This window comes from Lissotriton helveticus, chromosome 1_1, assembly GCF_964261635.1.
Source record: "Lissotriton helveticus chromosome 1_1, aLisHel1.1, whole genome shotgun sequence".
NCBI classification, from domain to species: Eukaryota; Metazoa; Chordata; class Amphibia; order Caudata; family Salamandridae; genus Lissotriton; species Lissotriton helveticus.
The window spans coordinates 831,380,302-831,399,978 of NC_136057.1; the positions used below are offsets into that span (position 1 = coordinate 831,380,302).

A 19,677-nucleotide genomic window follows, 5' to 3' on the forward strand; every position below is an offset into this window, starting at 1 on the left:
GGAGGACTCATGTTGCATGGGAGAGGGATTTGGGCCATCCCCTTTTGTATCGCTTTGTTCGCCCTAAGTGTGGCAGGGTATGCTCAGACGTGAGTCCCTTGCTCACTTGGCCACTGGATTCAAGATAGCCTGGCTAATGAGGATTATGAATCCGAAACCGGTCCCAGGATGCTTGTTTCCGGTCCAGGGAAGACATGGCTTGGCAGATCGGGCTGGACTGTTCCCATGAGGCACAGGGTCAGACTGATTTGCATATAGCCATGTCTGAACTGGGGTGGCCGAGTGAGCTAAAGAATGGTGATGGATTAAACCCAGATCAGTTGACTGGGGGTGAGTGTTTGATTTGCTCAAACGCTCCGTCCATCATCCCCTTTTGTATCGCTTTATAATAAATAATATCCTTATAAAGGCATAAGAATCATATCCATATTTAGTCGTAGCCCATGCGGTCCACATTAAGCAAAGGCTACTTCCCCAGGCTCCTAGAAAGTACAACGAGTTCTGTAAACAAACCAAACCTCCAGCAACCTGGGAATTCCCCATGGCTTTTGTTTTGATTTGTCCTAGAACTCCTGTGAGCACTCTAAGAACGGCCAGTTCTTAGTGACATCTTTATTGACGTCTTATGTCCAAACTTACGTCAAACCCGGCACCTTTCAGGTATAAATATACCAACGTTGCCTTAAGCAAACACACAGTGGTTTGGAGCAGAGCGGCTATCTACTTGCCCGAGAGCCCAGCTGATGCGAGAGCCCACGGACGCCACCCCTCCCTTTTGACGCACAGAGAGACGCTGTCTTTTCTCCTGCCGAGAAATCCAGCTCCGGTGTTCTCAGCCGCCCTTGCGGGTTGCTGGGATATCGAGTCCTGAGAGAGAGATACCAGACCTCCTGCTTTCTATTACCCAGGTACGGAGCTGACTAAACCCTTAAAGAGAATTCTTGACTCAGATTCTTGGCAAAACCAACTTAACTTAAACTGCTACTTACTTAATCCTTCCCACGTATTAGGCTTAGGTCAGGTACACCGAGGTAGGCGTATTTAGAAGCACCAGTTGAGTACGTTAGTCAATGTATATATGTATGTATATATTTTATCCATTTTAAAGTATCATATGGCTAAGAAACCGTATCAATGCTTTTACAGTATTATTTCATAATACTCCTTTTACTGTACGCACTTTACTTTATACTAAGTATTGCAATTGTGGCAATTCATTTCTCTTGCATGAGAAAGAAGACTGCTCAATAAATAACACCTTTTATTGAAAACACCAGTCTCTCTTTTCTCTGCACTCTGGTGAAACTAAGTATGCACGCATACTCAAACCAATCAATTGGACTCAGAAACATACAGAAATTTTAAGATCATTGCAAACAGACATGTTAGCTAAAACTAAATTACAAACTCGCGAAAACATACGCAACCTTGTAATCCGAGTCATCCCAGGAAGATGCGGATTCACGTACCTAACCTCTAATGAGGGAGAAACGGTACCAATAGCTTACAAATCACACTTGTACACACAAGCTGAAATGAAATTCAGTTCTGCTGAAAAAATTATAACTGCGGTTCAGACTGCTGTAGCAAAAGAAAGAGCCCTAGCACAAGGTAAACAAATAATAATCGTTACCCCAGTACCTGCTCTAGAAGCAGTAACAAAAGCAAGCATTCCAAATGCCAAAGCACTACATCCAAGATGGATACAATGGGTTGATTCTCTTGCTGCAACAGACGTACTATACAAATTTGATACTAATTTAAAAACACAAGAATTTCTACAATATGAATATGAATGTCCTCTACCAACCGAAATCCTGCCTCTGGAGCATTACGGCTGTACAATATATACAGACGGATCAGCACAACCCGCAGTTGGGGGTAAACAAGCTTATAGTGCTGCGTGCGCGATTGTTAAAGGTCGTTGGCACGAAGGAAAATTTAGACCAATGGTCACTAAAACGCAATCTCTAGGAGATTGTACAGCTCAGCGAGCTGAACTACTAGCATTTAAGATGGCGCTTGAAAATACCGATCGCGAATTCCCCACACTAATAGTGTGCGATTCATATTACTGCGTTCAGTCTTACAATGAATACTTGCAGAACTGGGTTCAAAACGGTTTCAAAGATGCAAAAGGTGGCACAATCAAGCATAAAACGCTTTGGGAACAAGTAGTTCTTTTACAGAAAGAACTACAAAAGACTCACGTGATCCATACACTGAGTCATCAACGTGATGGCGTTCACGTTGCGGGGAATTCATTGGCTGATGAGGCCGCGAAGGCAGCTGTGCAAACGGCTTCCGTAGCTGCTATCACCCGGTCAAAAACAAAAATAGACAGCGATATAATGCAAGCTGTCAGTGCTACGGTAAAAGATTATATAAAATCACTCCCGAAAGGCTTTCCAGTAAAGTACTCATACATAACTGATGCGAATAATGTTCCATTTGCTCGAATCCCTGGAGTGGGGGATAGGGCAATTCCAAACATGGAACACAGGTTAGGACTAATTACAGCGGCACACGAAGGGCTGGCTTCTGCACATGCTGGTGTTTCCGCCACAATATCGTTATTAAAACAGGGATATTGGTTGCAGCGCATGAGAAAACAAACTATGTTATAGAATGTGAAATATGCCAAAGAATGAAAGTATCAACAGTGAAACGACCGGCACAGACACCCCTTCTAATCTCAGATAAACCATTCGCATGTGTTTACCTAGACCACTGTGGTCCCTTACAAAGGGATGGCACCTATAAATATATCATGGTCGCAGTGGATTCCTGCACGAGATTCATTTGGATGTGGCCCCAGCGCTCGGCTGACGCCAGAACTGTTATAAAAGATTTGCGAGTCTTTATCGGCACATACGCAATTGGCATGCTACATTCTGACCAGGGTCCTGCTTTTAGCTCTCGAGCTTATAAGGAGGCCATGAGCAGCATGGGCATTGCATTGCGGTACTCTTGTCCATTCCATCCTGAGGGAAATGCGGTAGTGGAAAGAAAAAACCGGGACATAAAGCAATCTATAACGGTGAGGGTATTAGGTTCGGGTGATGGGTGGGTCCAACATTTAACAAGTGTCCAACTTAGTCTTAATAATCTGCCAAGAAATTCTCTAAAAGGTTTCAGTCCGTACGAACTATTGTTCGGTACTAGAATGCATATTCAGGACCTTGATAGTCAGACGTCAGTGGTAGAAGAAAAATGCTTTGATATCAAAGACCGTTTGGCTGTTTTACAGGACTTAAATGAAACAAGACGAAACCTGAGCAACGTAAAGTTAAAGCAACAGCCAACACCCACTGAAGAAAAACCACCTGTCCCAGCAAGACCTGTCTGGATTCCAAAGATTGGGGATCTGGTCAGAGAGAAGATCGCGGTGAAGAAGGAATTTGGGCCTTCTTACAGAAAAGCAGTACCTGTCTTAGCTGTCAGCGGAACAAGATCTGTTGTACTACCGCCCCTTGCTGGTAAAAAGGAGAACCGAGTTGTATCCATCGACCTGGTAAAACCACAATCATGTGGCCAATAATAAGTAGTAGGCTCAGTGGACTCCCAAGAAATAGCAGAGTACCAAAATTTGCTACAATACAAGAGGTTCAAGAGACTAATCACATCTGATAAACTTGCAGTTAATAAAAAAGGACTATGCAACAATGCCATGGAACTTGTGCCTCTTGAAACCCAAATTGCACAAGTTCGTCAAGAAACACCAGTCTACAACGATGTAGCCTCAGACTATGCTAGTGAAACAAAGAAAAATACAAAAGCAAATGAAAATTCGGAAGCTATTCCAACAATTGACAAAACTGCATCTGGCTACTTCATCAATTTCGATGACTTTTCTGATGATCCAAGTGAACATGAAGAAACGCCAGCAACAAAAACTTTCAAAGATAAAGTAACAGAACTCTTTCATCAACTCAAAGAAACCTATCTGATTTCTCCATAGATTGAATTTTGGATTGTGTTAGGTGTACTTTTCCTCCTGCTTTTGCTCATCATGGTTCTTTGTTTGGGAAAATTCATTGAAGGAAAATACAGTTGAAAGGACACAGCAAGTCAGAACATCAACTTAGTCCTAAAGCTTCACAAGTCATCACACATCGAGAAAAGAGAACTATCATCAGTGAACGTCACAGCCAATCCAATACCCGGTGGGGTAGCATGGGACAGAACTGATGTTGACATTTTTGGCCCGATTGAGCTCTTGATATATATACACCAGTTTAAGGTTTCATTAAGTGACTTTGTAACACCAAGTACTTTCTCTGATGATTGGGACTTTGAAAATATAAATAATATGATGTCAGATTTAGTAATGTCAGCAAAATTTACAGAACATGATTACTTACAGGGTTCATCAAATTATGAAGAATTATACTGCTATAATCACTTTGGTCATCACTATTTGCATAAATCTGCACAGCCTAGAAATGTTTTTAGTTATAATCAATGGGAACATTGTGCAACTCCACCTAAAAGCAGCTCAAAAACATTCTATGGGAAATTCCCATACTTCTCAGGGTTTAACACAAGTGATGCAGAAACGTTTTATTTTAAAATGTTAAATAAGACAGGAATGAAAACAATATTGACAAATACTAAATTGATTTATTCTGAAACATTTTATGAAAAAATGATTACATTTGGTTTTGTATTCTGGAAAAACAACATTGAAACAAAAACCATCTGGGGTACAAAAGAATGGCAGGTCCAAGGTTTAGAAGCATTATTTAGAGCCTGCATGATCCCAGAACAATTAATATTCTTGAATGACACCATTCAACAGACTACCTGTCTTGGCCTAGCCAAAATTAAAGACTTAAACAAACCGTCTATTCCAAAGCCTATACCTGATAGTAATAGCACTACAGAAGAGGAGATAGACGTATCCCATATTTTAAACCAAAACGGAACACATCCTGATTGGAAAAAAGGGTTGATCTGGCCCACAGACACAAATAACTGTCAAGATAGATTCCTGAACAAATTACAGGGGTTAAACTGAACAGGCCAGACCCAAGATACTCCCAGAGACAACATCCAGGGATAGTTACAACATACAGTGTAGGGAAACTATGCCTCGAATGGCTACAGAAATCCACAATGGCTGAAATTAAGCAACACTTGACTTTACTTAAAGACGGTGCTGACTTGCGTGATTTCATATTGGGACCACGCAAACAGCGTCAAAAACGTTTCATAGCGGCCGGTATATACGCTGCGTACAACGAAGCTTGGAAAGTAATGCAAATTGAAACAGCGGAAAAAATACGAGCAATTGATCGTATTAATTTGGAAAAATCACTTTCTGTTGTGGACAATGGGTTAACGACTCTGTCTTCCAGAATATATTCACTGGACAGTATTGTATCATCTGCTATTGATATAATAGAGCAGGACTTGCTAATGCTACAACATGGTCAGTCCCAATTACGTTCTATTGTACAGCTTGTCTGGACGTTGCAAAATCTGCGTTCAGGCTACGTGCCCTGGCGTTTAATCAACGTATCGTCATTATTCTCTATCTTTAACCTTACTGATAAATAAATCAGTTTGGCACAAAAAGGAGCAGACTATACGATTCTGAGCATTGAAAAACTTGAGAGATTACCATTGACAATGTCAGAAAGACCGGTCATTGAATGGATAATACACGGAATAATCACAATTCCAATAACAACTTTCCAATTTAAATACTGCCAAGAGTATATACCAGCGGGCCAGTATGAAAGGTTGGGTAAAGGGTACATCAAGTCAACATGGAATTTACCTTATACACACACGTTACAGTGAAAAGAAACAGAATGTATTTCTTAGTGGTAAAAATTGTAAAAGATCACTAAGCGGTATACTTCTGTGTCAAGGTATTAACTTGCATGGGGCCTGCGAAGGGTCTTCGAATAACCTTTCATGTCACCAGCATGGCACACCTGCAACGCAAATAGAGCCATACTTTAGACGGCTTTCTAACGGGAGCTATATTCTAATAGTGGACAACAGCTGTTGTGGCATGGTGCCAGGGAAAGCCTATCTCGTAAGCGTTAGTTCCATGGTCACTTGCTGTATGCAAGTATTGTATCCAAACAGCAATCCAGATATGGAGGCGGCAATATGGCCTCGTTTGAATATCTCTTCTATTCGAATTGATACTTTAAGCAGAATGAAGTCTATTCTTTAACAGACGACTGTGCCTTTGACCTCGTCCAGAGAAACGTATGATTTGCAAGTTGCAAGGACAATGGCAGAGATACATAGCCTTTTATCAACAAATTGCCCCGTACAATTCGCAGAAATGCTACGCCAAATCCTAAACATGTCAGATACCAGTGGCATTGCACATGAATTTAAGACAATTTTTTCGGGACTGTTAACACCCTTTGAAACAGTTCTGGGCATTTTTCCCAATTTTGTCCATTCTGTCTTTGGTGGCCTACCTCTACTTTTGGGACTCGTAGCAGGAATTTTATTTTTGATTCTTCTGCTCCGATATGGCAAGCCAAGTCGCAGACAAGACTCCAGCATGGAAGAAACGATCCTAGCAGTACGCCCCCGGGACCGCATAACTAAAGTCCTCGGATTAGCCCGGCTAAGAGATCTGAATATGACCTGGTTTCTTTCATTCAGACCAATCTGGCAGAATTGCATCTTACCTGTGCTTCGATGTATGCTATGCGGAGAAGAATGCGTGTTGGACATCTGTCTTGCACTACCATCAGCAGTACCAATGGATACAGATACCTTGCTAGGTCCGGTAACGACTCATGCATCGTGCTGTCCCCAGCGGCTACCCATCCTGATGACGGCATTCGTTGAGACTTCACCACTACGAGTATGTGGCAGTGAAGTACGAGATGAGAGCAGCATTACCCAGGTACAACCTTCAGTGAGCATTGCTGATCCTGACATCGATGATAGCAATCATTCTCACGACTGCACTGTTGCGGCTTTTTCAAACTTGGTCGAACTTTCACCTGATGCGGTAGACCAATTTTTTGCGAGTCTGTCTGAAATGATGTTCTCCCCTGAACAGAAAGAATAACTTTTTAAGCAACAAGCACACAGCGTTCCCTGAACTCTGAATTCGGCCTTCAGCTTTGATAAACAAAAGCTACTGAAAACATTTGGAACTATTTTTCCCCCTGAAAGCGAAAAGAAAAAAAAAATTATTCAATTCCAAAATATTTACCTTTTTCTGGCACATGTACTCTGCTTAAAGTAGAACTATTCTTAGAGAACAGAGCTTCTAATTTTAGGAACTCGAGAGACAATATTATACCTCAGCCTCTAGCACATGTACAGCATTTTGTATTATTATGTGATGGAATGGTCTCGACCTTCTCTTCTGTATTAAGAGCCATTTCATGTGTAATTTTCGCAATTCATTCACCTAATATATATATATATATGCATTTTTTAACTGAATGATACCACTGCTTGAAAAGCGTACAGTACCAATACTCATTTTCGTGTATTTACCATATACCATTTCAAATGCAAATTTATGTATTTTGGGGTGGGTTGGAAAACACATGCACCATTATATGTTTACTGTTGCTTAGTTTTAAGTAATGAGGGACATTAGATCGTGGAGTGGGTGTTGTAATTCTATCTAGGACCCTAATTCGATATTCCTGATTTATGCCCTTATGTGGTTATAATAAAAAATATCCTTATAAAGGCATAAGAATCATATCCATATTTAGTCGTAGCCCATGCGGTCCACATTAAGCAAAGGCTACTTCCCCAGGCTCCTAGAAAGTACAACGAGTTCTGTAAACAAACCAAACCTCCAGCAACCTGGGAATTCCCCATGGCTTTTGTTTTGATTTGTCCTAGAACTCCTGTGAGCACTCTAAGAACGGCCAGTTCTTAGTGACATCTTTATTGACGTCTTATGTCCAACCTTACGTCAAACCCGGCACCTTTCAGGTATAAATATACCAATGTTGCCTTAAGCAAACACACAGTGGTTTGGAGCAGAGCGGCTATCTACTTGCCCGAGAGTCCAGCTGATGCGAGAGCCCACGGACGCCGCCCCTCCCTTTTGACACACTGAGAGAGACGCTGTCTTTTCTCCTGCCGAGAAATCCAGCTCCGGTGTTCTCAGCCGCCCTTGCAGGTTGCTGGGATATCGAGTCCTGAGAGAGAGATACCAGACCTCCTGCTTTCTATTACCCAGGTACGGAGCGGACTAAACCCTTAAAGAGAATTCTTGACTCAGATTCTTGGCAAAACCAACTTAACTTAAACTGCTACTTACTTACTCCTTCCCACGTATTAGGCTTAGGTCAGGTACACCGGGGTAGGCGTATTTAGAAGCACCAGTTAAGTACGTTAGTCAATGTATATATGTATGTATATATTTTATCCATTTTAAAGTATCATATGGCTAAGAAACCATATCAATGCTTTTACAGTATTATTTCATAATACTAGTTTTTCTGTACGCACTTTACTTTATACTAAGTATTGCAATTGTGGCAATTCATTTCTCTTGCATGAGAAAGAAGACTGTTCAATAAATAACACCTTTTATGAAAACGCCCGTCTCTCTTTTCTCTGCACTCTGGTGAAACTAAGTATGCACGATTGACTGAGTAAAATAGCTGTCTATTGTTTTCACACGACTCTAGAGATACACTCTTATTCTGAGGGAGCAAAGTTGTCATGTTTCATGGTTGTCAGAAGCTAATCCCTTCTTGTCTATCCAGGGAAGTTAAACTCCTCCTTGTTTATTCGAGAAAGTTTCTAGTGACCTCTGAGCTAGCTGGCAAAACTAATTAAGTCTAATATAGTCAGTAGAGACCTAGTCGACCTCAGTCCTACGTCTACACTGCTGTTTATATTATTCCAATGCGCAGAGCCTATTGGGAATATAGGAACTACACTACAGCATGTAGCGACCATCTGTTAGGATATACTAATGGCATACCACAGTCTCAACTACTATGAATTCTATATATGTGAATTTGACTTACCTGTCCCTCTTACTATCCCCCTCCATTTTTTTGGGCCAACACTCGCTTCCATTCTATTCATGCCCTTTCTCTTTTTCTTTAGATACACACCCATGTATGGTTGATTTAGTTGATTTATGTTGGTTTTCTTCATTGTTATGTTGTTTTCTGGTGCTTTTCTGATTGTTCATAACCACTGTCCAGTATGGTTCCAACTATGTATTCGTATGGCAGCTAAGTCGTTGATAAAATGCAATAAAGAAAAAAAAACTCCTCCTCCTAATTTAACAGCTAAAAGACATGAAAAGCCGATGGGAACTGCCATACAGGTAACAGCTTACAGTAGCTCCCGTACCAGTTTTCAGTTACCATAATCGCTGAGGAATATTATGCCTCTTGGTGGTATTTTTAGTCCTTATGATTCAATTCAAATCTGCACGTTTTACATGGAATGGTCTAACAGTGATGGAAACATGAGGTCCGTGCTCTAATTATTTGTAAAGTTATTAAACCTATGGCATCTGGAGTACTTAGCCAGACAATTTCTTAAAGTGACATGTACTATGGATTTATTAAAAACCAGGAAGATGAAGAGTTATGTAGAGTCACCAAACTGAATATCTGAGTACTATGATGGGCCCAATCCATCAAAGGGGTTGTAAGGAATAAAGAAAAGGATGGCAGTGAGGCAACTCATTATATGGTTGGGGTTGCCGTAGCAGCACTACTAGCATATTGCAGCCTCTGACCGCTGGGCAAACGCTGCTGAATTACGGATCCCCGGCAGTTGCAGCGGTCCTGTGGTGGTCCAACAGCCAAAGTTGTGATATGGCACCGCGACTACAGTTGTCTAATGGACTGCCGTAGTCGTAATCAGGCCTCAGTCAGGACTCTTGTTTACAAACAAATCAGATCCGTGTGACCTCTGTGAAAGGTTCTCAGCTTTCTATTGGTCCACAGATTGTCATACTTTTGATCCAAAGTTATGAGCAGCTCCTGCTGTAGTCAAAATAATGGAATGAATATGTCCCAAAAATCGGCGCTTGATCTTTTCACTTTTGACAAATGGGTTAAAGGAAGAATCAACTAGGCTCTTTCAAGCCCAGATGAAAAAACTAAACAAGACACCAATTCAGTAGCATTATTTAGCACCATTAACACACTTTGCATGTGGCTTTTTGCCACACTCTGCCAAAGATGAAAAGACTCAATTCCACACATTCGACATGAGTGTCCATTTTCATCCCACAGCAAAACTTACATTTTATAAATCCACATAAGACCTATGCTGTGTCAAGTCAAATGTCCCCTTTACTACAGAGGTTAAGAGACCAAAGATTTTTTTTTAGTTTGTCTTTTATCACCCAGTGACCAACTAACTACTAAATGGGTGCTGCAAAGTTAGAGAAGTGGATACAAATACCTTATTTTCACTCCAAGTCTCTGAAGTGGTTCATCTGGAACAATTCATAACTTCTTTGAGTAATGGTCATGAAGACAGCCAGAGGCATTTTGGTGCTTTACTAAATCACAAAAATATAACTCAAGGATATCTTAGGCAAATGCCACAACTGATTATTTGAAAGATAATATCTTATTGGAATAATTTGGATATGGCTAACAAATAACAGCAACATATGCATGCACTGGCGCTCCCAATATCTGAATTGATAAACTCTAGTCGGACCAATATAAAGTAGAAAAAAGAACCAAAAGAGGCACTGATGAAAGATTGCAGAACAGCTGAAAGAAAGCCTCACCTTCTTGCAGACATCCAGAAGGGACTTGTAAAATTTCTTATCCACTGAACGAAAGATATAAAAGTGCAGCACGTAGAGGCCGCAGAGCCCCACATACCTTTCTCTCTGGTCAATTTCAGAAGGTTCACCTTGGAAAACAAATTAAAAAGAAAGGAAAATATAATTTTTCAGAACAGGCATGGACCTCCAAAAGTACCTCAAAACATTACAATTCAAACTACAATTCCCCATAGTTTCAAATAGCGCAAACTTGACCCGAATGTATCAGGTATAGAGCGCTTCACATTAGCATCAGTTGCGTTACTCAAGGACACATTCATTTTTGTTAGGCACGGGGAGATTAAGTGATTTGCCCAGAATCACAGGATGGTGAGCGTCATTGCTGAGACTCGAACCCGGTTCCCTAGATTTTAGATCGACTGCCCTAGCCATTAGGCTATATCCTCTCCCAATTACTAGCGGACGTAAACTAGTACAAATCAGTATGAATTTAAATAAGCAAAAAAAATATGTCCATTATTGATAATGGTGCATTAGACAACAAAAGTGAGAAGTTTGGAAAAAAGGGCAGATAAAGTAATAGGGGTTCATGTAAGAAATACTTCTCAATCCAGAAAATTTTCAGACCAAAGAACAGAAAAGCATTTACCAAGTTTTACTTCAACGTTGCCAAAAATTGTACGGATAGTGTGCGCAAATTCTTCAGCAAAAGGCCCGTTTTTGGACACTGATACTCCACCATTACTGGAATCAAACTGCTGCTCTATACACCCCTGGAACACAAGAGTAAAATTAACATCTTAATTACAGAATCCCAAGAATGCTTAGAAGGCATTACCATTTCTATTATAGAAAGAATGTAAACAGAACTGTTTGGGCATCAGATCAAGCTTACCTTGGTTTGTCAAGAGGATTCATACATTTTCCAGTCACTTGGGACCCTTTCTCAAATCCACCCACCACTTTCCTCATCTGCTGCTGCAGACACAGCTTATTCGAAACCCCCCCCCAAAAAATAAAACCGAAGGACTGAGCATACATGGAATTTATAAGGAATTAGCATATAATAATTATTGCTATACTAATGTGCACCCTTTTCAACTAAATCAAATAGTCTCAGTGCAGAGTCTTAAATGACAAGCCAGTCCCATGTGTCCTTAGAAGAAGCTCCCAAACATTCAATAATTTGTCACTGGCTTTGCTCTCAATACCTGCCCCATAATTTCAATGATATCTATCCATTGAGGGCCCCTTCTGCTTCTTCTGGTGCCTAGTCCCTTAATCCACTTCCATTAATCTATTTTAGTTTCTCCCCCATGACCCAGACCTCAGGCCTAGGGCCAACAAGCTGTAGCTTTAGGGATAAGCAAAACCCAGTTAGTTTGATTGCTGACAGAACTTCTTTTTAGAATGTCAGATGTTTCGAAAATGGCTACCAGATATGTAATGCAGAACCAAGTTCTCGGTTACTCCCTTCAAGAATCCCTGAAGGTGGCAAGAAACACTAATATCAAGTTATCCAGCTTTCAGTACCATTCTAACATCACCTTGTAGTCTGTTTGCATTTGCTGAATGAGTGTACTGTTCCTGGTGACATGATCTGGTGGGGTTGGGGATGTCTCGCAGAGCCGCAAGGGTCAGATTTCTAACCCCATAGCGCAAGGACTTAGTTCAGTGCAACAACATAAATTAGAAATCCAGTTTGACTATGACCCATACACAACCCACTAAACAAACTGTGTGGGTGGTATTTTCTGGTCATGATTAGTCCTTCTAGATGAGTTTAGAGACACAGTGGAAACTGTCTTTCTTAATGAATAGCCCATTCAAAAGAGAACTCAGAAACACCGGGTACAATTTTAAAATGTTTACTTACTAAAATCCAAGTCTAGTGCATAAAATATGAACAATAACCACACCACACAAAATAATATTTCCAGTGGATACAATAAGAACAGTCCTAACACTGTTAGTATGTTCCTAGCATCTTAAATACCATATTGCTACTTCTAAGCGTTATGCTAAAATGTAGCAAAAGCAGGAAATAGCAAGCCAAGGTACAGACAGTCCTTTTTGGTCATTTTAGTTCAGAAAAGCAGGAACATCTTTTCTACTTTTATGTGGGACACGCTGCTTAAACTTAGTTCCCTTTTTCCCAGTTGGTGATGTGGTCATGTCGTTTCCAGATTATTAAGGGCTTTTGCTTTTTTCTTTGAGGATGAGGGACCTAGACTGTGTATGATCCCTCTGTTTTTTCTTTGGCTTTCGTTTGCACCATATAAAGAGGGAGATGAGAGATGGGCATATGCACAGAACAGCCCTTGTAGAGCCAAAGAATCCAAAGAAAGTGACATGCATGTTGGCACTTCATGAAACTGATTGCCAAGCATCAAAGTGGTTGCTAACTCGAATGTTGAAAGAGCGACTTGCCCATCATACTGCACGTTTCACAATGGGCAATTGCAATGCTCTGCAGTAGGTGTGGTGAATTGTTAGAGGTCGCAGCTGTTGTCTCATGTTGATCAAATCCATTGGAGCCGTTTTCAGAGGAACTTCCAGAACTATTTCCTATAAACAACTTATGGATCAAAGAAGTGGTCTCGCTGGCAAGGCATCCATTACTCGCTTAGGGCTGTTAGCTATTCAACCCCAGGTAGAATGTATTGCTTCCCTGTGGAATACTTCTATTCTGAATTCATTTTTAATATGGGACTGTTTTTTTTTCTTTACCAGGTGGAAGATGAGAACTCCACAGCCAATGACCATAAGGATTGAAGAAATCCACGAAATAGACTGGAGAACAATAAATGAAAAAACTGAAGAAATTTACTATGCAAGTGGTGTCGGTCAAGTTTGTGTGCACAACATTTGCAAAGTGAGTGGGATACTGGGTTTGAGTTATTGAATCTCGGATGCAGAACAGGCTGTTTGTAGGTCAAAGGTTTCTGCCACTAAGGTTAAGAAGACCTCTTTCTGCATTAAGTTGACAACAAGTTCCAGGAGCATATGTCCACGTTTGGTTTCGGCTAAGGGACATTTTCAAATAATTTTCTAGGCAGAGGGTACAGGGTTACCATGCAGCATATTATGATTTTTGCACAAAGTTAACAAATAAAGTTAGCCTTAGGTAATTCCGGGACATGCATTGTTTGTAATTATTAAATAGGGCCCATTATTCATGAGTGTGTGTGAGCTGGAACAGATGAAACAGGTGCAGCTATTAATTTACAGCGTAATCCTAGCTTTAAATATTACAGGCCCCATGCAGATTAGAGCCGCTAAGGAGTGAGTGACCTAGAGGATTAGAAGACTGCTTTGTATGCAGCCGGCAAATTCAAATAGTAACTTCCACGTGGTGGAGATAGTGCATTTTTTCACACCAACCCAAGGACATATGTTTCTAGCATTCATGGAAATATAAAGTGGTCACAGGCAGCGAGATTACTCCATGTAGGAGTCAAGAGATGTCAGAGTGTTCTGCTACAGGAAATGGAGTATCTTCATTTTTTCAATTCTTGATAGAGTATGGTTGGCTGGTTTTTTTTCAGCAAAAACTCTTTGCGTTGAGTTCAGATTATAGGGCTCAAAAGTGGCATTTTCGTTGATTAGTTTCAAGGCACTTTACAAGATGTCAGTGCTTGAAGCCCCCAATTTAGCAGAGTAATAACTTGCATCCAAGTCTGTCTGGTTTGTAGAAGATTTAGGTCTTCTATTAGAAGATCAAGAGCTGATGACATTATAGAGCTTATAGAATACTCTTATTTGGAGAGTGTTTGTATGTCACTGTCAGTTACCTTAAACGTAGTTTGCATAATTTCCCTGTCAATTTCTCGAAGTGTTTCATCTGCTTCTTTTTCTGGATAGCTTTACATTTAATTATAAATTTCAAAACCTGCTGCAAATATTTATGTATTTACTTTGGTGGGTGCAGGCCCAGGAGCAAGTCATTACAATTGTTTTCATTGTGAACAAAGACTGGAATGTGCCCACCATCGCAGGCAAAGCTTAACCACACTGTGTGTGTAGTGACAGTTGCAGATGCATATTTACTATACCTGGTTTCTGGGATATTAGCTCAAGACTTACTAGTTTTGGAAAGAAATGCAGCCTTGTGTATCAACCCTCTGGGTTGCAACATGGTTGAATTGGAAGGGATCATTGAATTCAAGTCAGAATCAGTAATGTTTTCCTTCCTTTTCCATTTTGGAAACTGGGTCGTACTAACTTTTGCAATGGTTATGTTATGTTATTTACTTTTATAAGGCACTCAGCTAAACAAGGGTTTCCCGGCGCCGCCTGAAAAAGGTCAGAGCAATCAAAAGAAAGCTAGAGCCTATGATTAAAAAGCCAGGTTTTCAACATCTTACGGAAGTGCACACAACTAGGCTCGTTCCTCAAAGACAGAGGAAGAGAATTCCACAAAGTAGGGCCCAAATAGGAAAAAGATCGGCCGCCTACCCTTGATAGTCTATATCTCGGGACCGCAAATTTAATCTGGTTGGCTGAGCGGAGAAGACGAGAAGGGACATACAGTTGAGCAATGGAACTCAGATATTGAGGGGCCTTGCCTGTTTTAATCCTATACATGTAAGTTACAGTCTTAAATTTAATGCGATTCTCCACTTTCAACCAGTGGAGATCGCGCAAGGAACTAGAGACAGGTGTAAATTTAGGAATCTGGCAGAGCAGGCGAGCAGCAGCACTTTGGACAACTTGCAACTTACGAATGACCTCCTTATTGGCTCCAAGAAAAAGAATGTTGCCGTAGTCCAGGCGAGACGAGACCAAAGCCCGGATTACCGTTCTTTTTGTGAGGTCCGGCAACATCCATAAAATCTTTTTGAGCCATCTAAGTATGGAGAAGCATGTTGCAGCCACCTTTATAGCTTGAGGCCTCATCGAGAGATGATCATCGATGATAAATCCCAAGTTACGGGCTTGTTTAGTGGGCTGAGGAGTGGTAAATAAATAATTTAATTACCGGTACTATTTTTCTATGCATTAACTAAAACAGATAGCTCAATAAATAAGAGGCAGGATCCGTTGTATCTGAGTCAGAATGGCTTTAATCGGATGGCTCGAGCCTAAAGACCATGGAGTAGCATGCACTGGAATGGAATGGCAGCTGCAACGTCTCATTAACATTACATAGTATATATAGTAAAACAGTACAATTGCATTGAATACAGTAGGCGTAACAAGTGACAAATGAAAGATAAGAACATATGGGCGTAAAGAGAAGGCGTGCACAGGGTGTGCATGAAGACATGTGATGTAAACGTCACAGAAGTGTCATAAGTAGGTGGATACATGGAGGGGGCTACCTGGGCAGCTGGAACCTTTAACCTACTGGTGCGCGCAAACGGGTCATGACGTGTAACTGGGGAGAGCTGGGGGCTCTGACTTCTGGTACTAGAAGAGGAGACTAAAGTCTGGGATGTCAGGACGACATGTACCTATAGCATATCTGATATCTGGTGTTTGGAGAACATGTTGCTTGAATCTAAATGGCATCAGGGCAAAGGCTACTTGTCACTGAGGCTAGTGCATGCATATATTTCTTAGTGTATTGCGTGTGCTATGAATCTTCTATGGATATTAATTCAGTAATTCTTTTGCATGGAGACAGGAAGACTAGACTATAGCTGAAGATGTTTATGCGGTTCGTTAGCTTAGGAATGTGAAGCCGGGGAGCTGAACTGATAACTAGAGGCATAACATATTCTTGGCAGACAGGCAGGCAGGCCAGGCCGGGCACCGCGCTGCTTGGCAGGGAGTAAGTGAAGGGTCAGGGATGCGGGAGGGGCTGCATCGCTCCTCGGAGTGGTTTCAGGAGACTTGAGACTCGAATCTGGTGTCCGAGCCCTGTGAGGCCTAGAAACGGAGACAACTCGATGAATTAACGTGCACAATGTAAAACGTTGGCAACATAGGCCTAAAAGCCTAATTCACGTTGCTTTCAGGAGGACTGGATAACTGGCATACTAACGTTGGACACAACTATAATTGCGTCTTTATTCGGTCAAAGGGGTAAATATGCGTATTTATCATGCACATACAACATATGATGGGGAACACGTAGGGACACATGACAGGGCAAAATTCAATTTTCCTCATTCCCTCCTTGTTCCCTACGTTTCCTTCAGGAAACATCAATATTCATGAGACCATCTATCTGTTCATACAGCATCATTTGCTCGTCTCTTATCTTCTGGGAAGGAGACTTTGGACTTGGAATACAAGAGGTAGCGCACAAGCCGCAAATCGCAGGGCCACATTGTAAACATAGGCAACAACTGAATATGATCATTACTACTATTCCTAGGAATGATAGTACTTTCCATCCCCAAGCAGATATTATACTCCAGAGCCAACCGGACCATGTCCAGGTGCCTGGATTCTGGTGTAGCTGATGGGCTATTTTATGAAGTCTGGTTATAGCTGAATAAACAGACGGTGCGTTATTAGGAATGAAAATGCAACAACTAGATCCGATGACTCTACAAGCTCCGCCCCTATCGGCCAGTATGACGTCAAGAACAAGGCGGTTCTGAAGAACAACAAATCTCATAGCAGATTGCTCTTCTGTTAAGTTACCTAGAGCGGAAGTAGTCTCATTCACTACTGCTTCAAGGGTTCTGGTTAACCTACGTATTAATTTACTATTCTGGATAGGTCCTATGAAGAAAAAGAAACCTTTATTGAAATCTGTATACTGTTCTAAGGCAGTTTCAGTTTGATCGATAATTGGGGACTCAATCTCCCTTCTATGTCTGACGTGTACTAGATGTGTATTTCTGTAATAATCGGATGGGGCTAGAAAAACTGGTGGCAGTAGGAAGGCAATGTAACATGTTCCATCCCAATTTAGGGGCAGACGTACATATGCGGTCTGACCACATACAAAATACGAATGACGTGAGGCTTTGAAATTAGATTTCCCACTGTCACTGTACTTGACTACAGTAGTACAATCACTATGTCCTAGATGTACTGAACCATTCTTTCTAACACATAATTCGCCTTTCACTGGTAGCACTGTTATAGCAGGCAAGTCTGGAGTAGTCTCGGACTGAACATTCAAAACCATGAAATTCGAGGAGAAATTACCTAGATCATATACTTCATTTTCTAGATCTAACCCTGTCCTATGGGAAAGACCTTCCTTGTCTGGGAAACATGTTCTATTCAAAAGGGACTTATCGTCTAAGGATGATGTTAACGTAAACCATGCTCCACACGAACCATTGTGTGAAAACGGATAGGGAAAGAGTGGCAGAACTCCCTTCGGTGTCTGGAAAGGGGGGAGTCGACCACACACCCAACAATTAGTGGCATTGCTAGTCTGGTGTGAATAGTGTAACATTCGAATAAAACTATTGTTGCGCATTGCAAGTCGGTAGGATAACTCGTGAGGGGGTAGTTCACTAAAAGTGTGCTCTACTGTATCATTAGAAGAAGTGTGTACATGCGAATCAAGAGGGGGAAAAAATACATGTAAAACGTAACTTATACATGTGATCGTAAGACTCAGAAATAACATAAACAATAACGTAATAATACATCTGCTTCGCAGATTCTTACAATAACGTATTTTCTTGGAGTCTCGTCTAACTCTCTCACTATGGGGGTCTATCTCATACATGTCAGGAACCTGTCTAACCGCTTCACCCGAGAGGGACTTAAACAATTAAACTGTCTGACTTGCTAGACCTCAATTTCATTTTATACTCCTGCTGCGGAGTTTTCTCTAAAAGGGGGAGTTTAGAGTCAGTATCGGGGCAGTCCTTGAAAAAAGTCTTTGGACGGAGTCCATGAAAACGCTTAACGTGACTGGAGTGGAGCCATCCCTTGCGGCCCTCCACTTTGACGGCGGTCCTTGTGGTCATCAGAACAAGCTTCGGCTCTTTCCAGCGGGGCTCCAGCGGACTTGAACGATCAAAGTTCCTCACTAGAACGAGGTCGCCTGGAATGACCTCGTGCGGTTTCACTTGGGTGTTGTCTGGAAAAGCAGCCGCGACCTGTGAACGACAAGAGAGTAGTGCAGACATCAAGGAAGCCAGGTAATCTGTCAGCATATTACTGTCAACATCAGTAATTTTACGTGGCATAGGTGTACCCCACATGTTCGGGGGACGACGAATACAACCTCGAAAGGGGACAGACCTGAGCGGGAGTGAGCGACCATTCTCATGTAAAAAAGGGCGACTGGCAGGGCTACCATCCAATCAACACCTTTCTCTGCGCAAACTTTTGCAATGCGGATTTTCAGAGTCTGATTGTGTCTCTCGACGAGGCCAGCTGCCTCGGGATGTCGTACACAGTGGAACTTCCACTGGTACCCTAACAGAAGGGATACTTGTTTCATGAGTTCGGATGAGAATGGCTGGCCGTTGTCTGAATATACGACCCTGGGCAAACCATAGCGCGGGAAAAACTCACGAACCAACTGCCTGGCAGTGGGCGCGGCAGTGTAATCTGGGACTGGATATGCTTCTGTCCATCTGGACAAAGCGCATACTACTACGAGGACATACTTGAAACCTCGACATCGATCCATCTGAATATAATCCATCTGGAGGACTTCAAAAGGGTGGTCAGGAGGATGGAATCCACCTTGTTCCACCGGAACACCTTTACCTGGATTGAACTGACAACAGATCATGCTGGTACGCACTTTCTGCTTGGCTGCTGCTCGTAAATGCTTGTTAAACCAAAGGTTCTGGATGCTGTCTAACATGGCTTTTTCTCCTAAATGTGCTGGACTATGTGCGGTGTTAATAATGACTTGAACCATAGAGTCAGGGAGAAACCATGTGGCTTTTCCCTTCGTCAACCATCCCTGATCTGTCTGGACCCCTCCTTGTTCAGACCATCTCTTGATTTCGTCTGAGGTAGCATGTGACTGTATGTCTAGTACATCTTGTGTAGGGTCCTTAACTGTC

The 19,677-nt window shown here is 41.6% G+C and overlaps 1 protein-coding gene across 2 annotated transcripts in view; it reads right to left on the reverse strand.

The window, feature by feature from the left end:
* Window positions 1-19,677, reverse strand: part of WASHC4 (WASH complex subunit 4) — a 1,268,393-nt gene that overhangs the window by 956,800 nt on the left and 291,916 nt on the right. For both annotated transcript variants that reach the window (XM_078674607.1, XM_078674599.1), the window contains exons 11-12: window positions 11,382-11,505; window positions 10,733-10,860 (exon numbers count right to left, since the gene is read on the reverse strand). In XM_078674607.1, coding sequence (XP_078530733.1) covers window positions 10,733-10,860; window positions 11,382-11,505 — 252 coding nt within the window. The remainder of the gene's footprint in view (window positions 1-10,732; window positions 10,861-11,381; window positions 11,506-19,677) is intronic.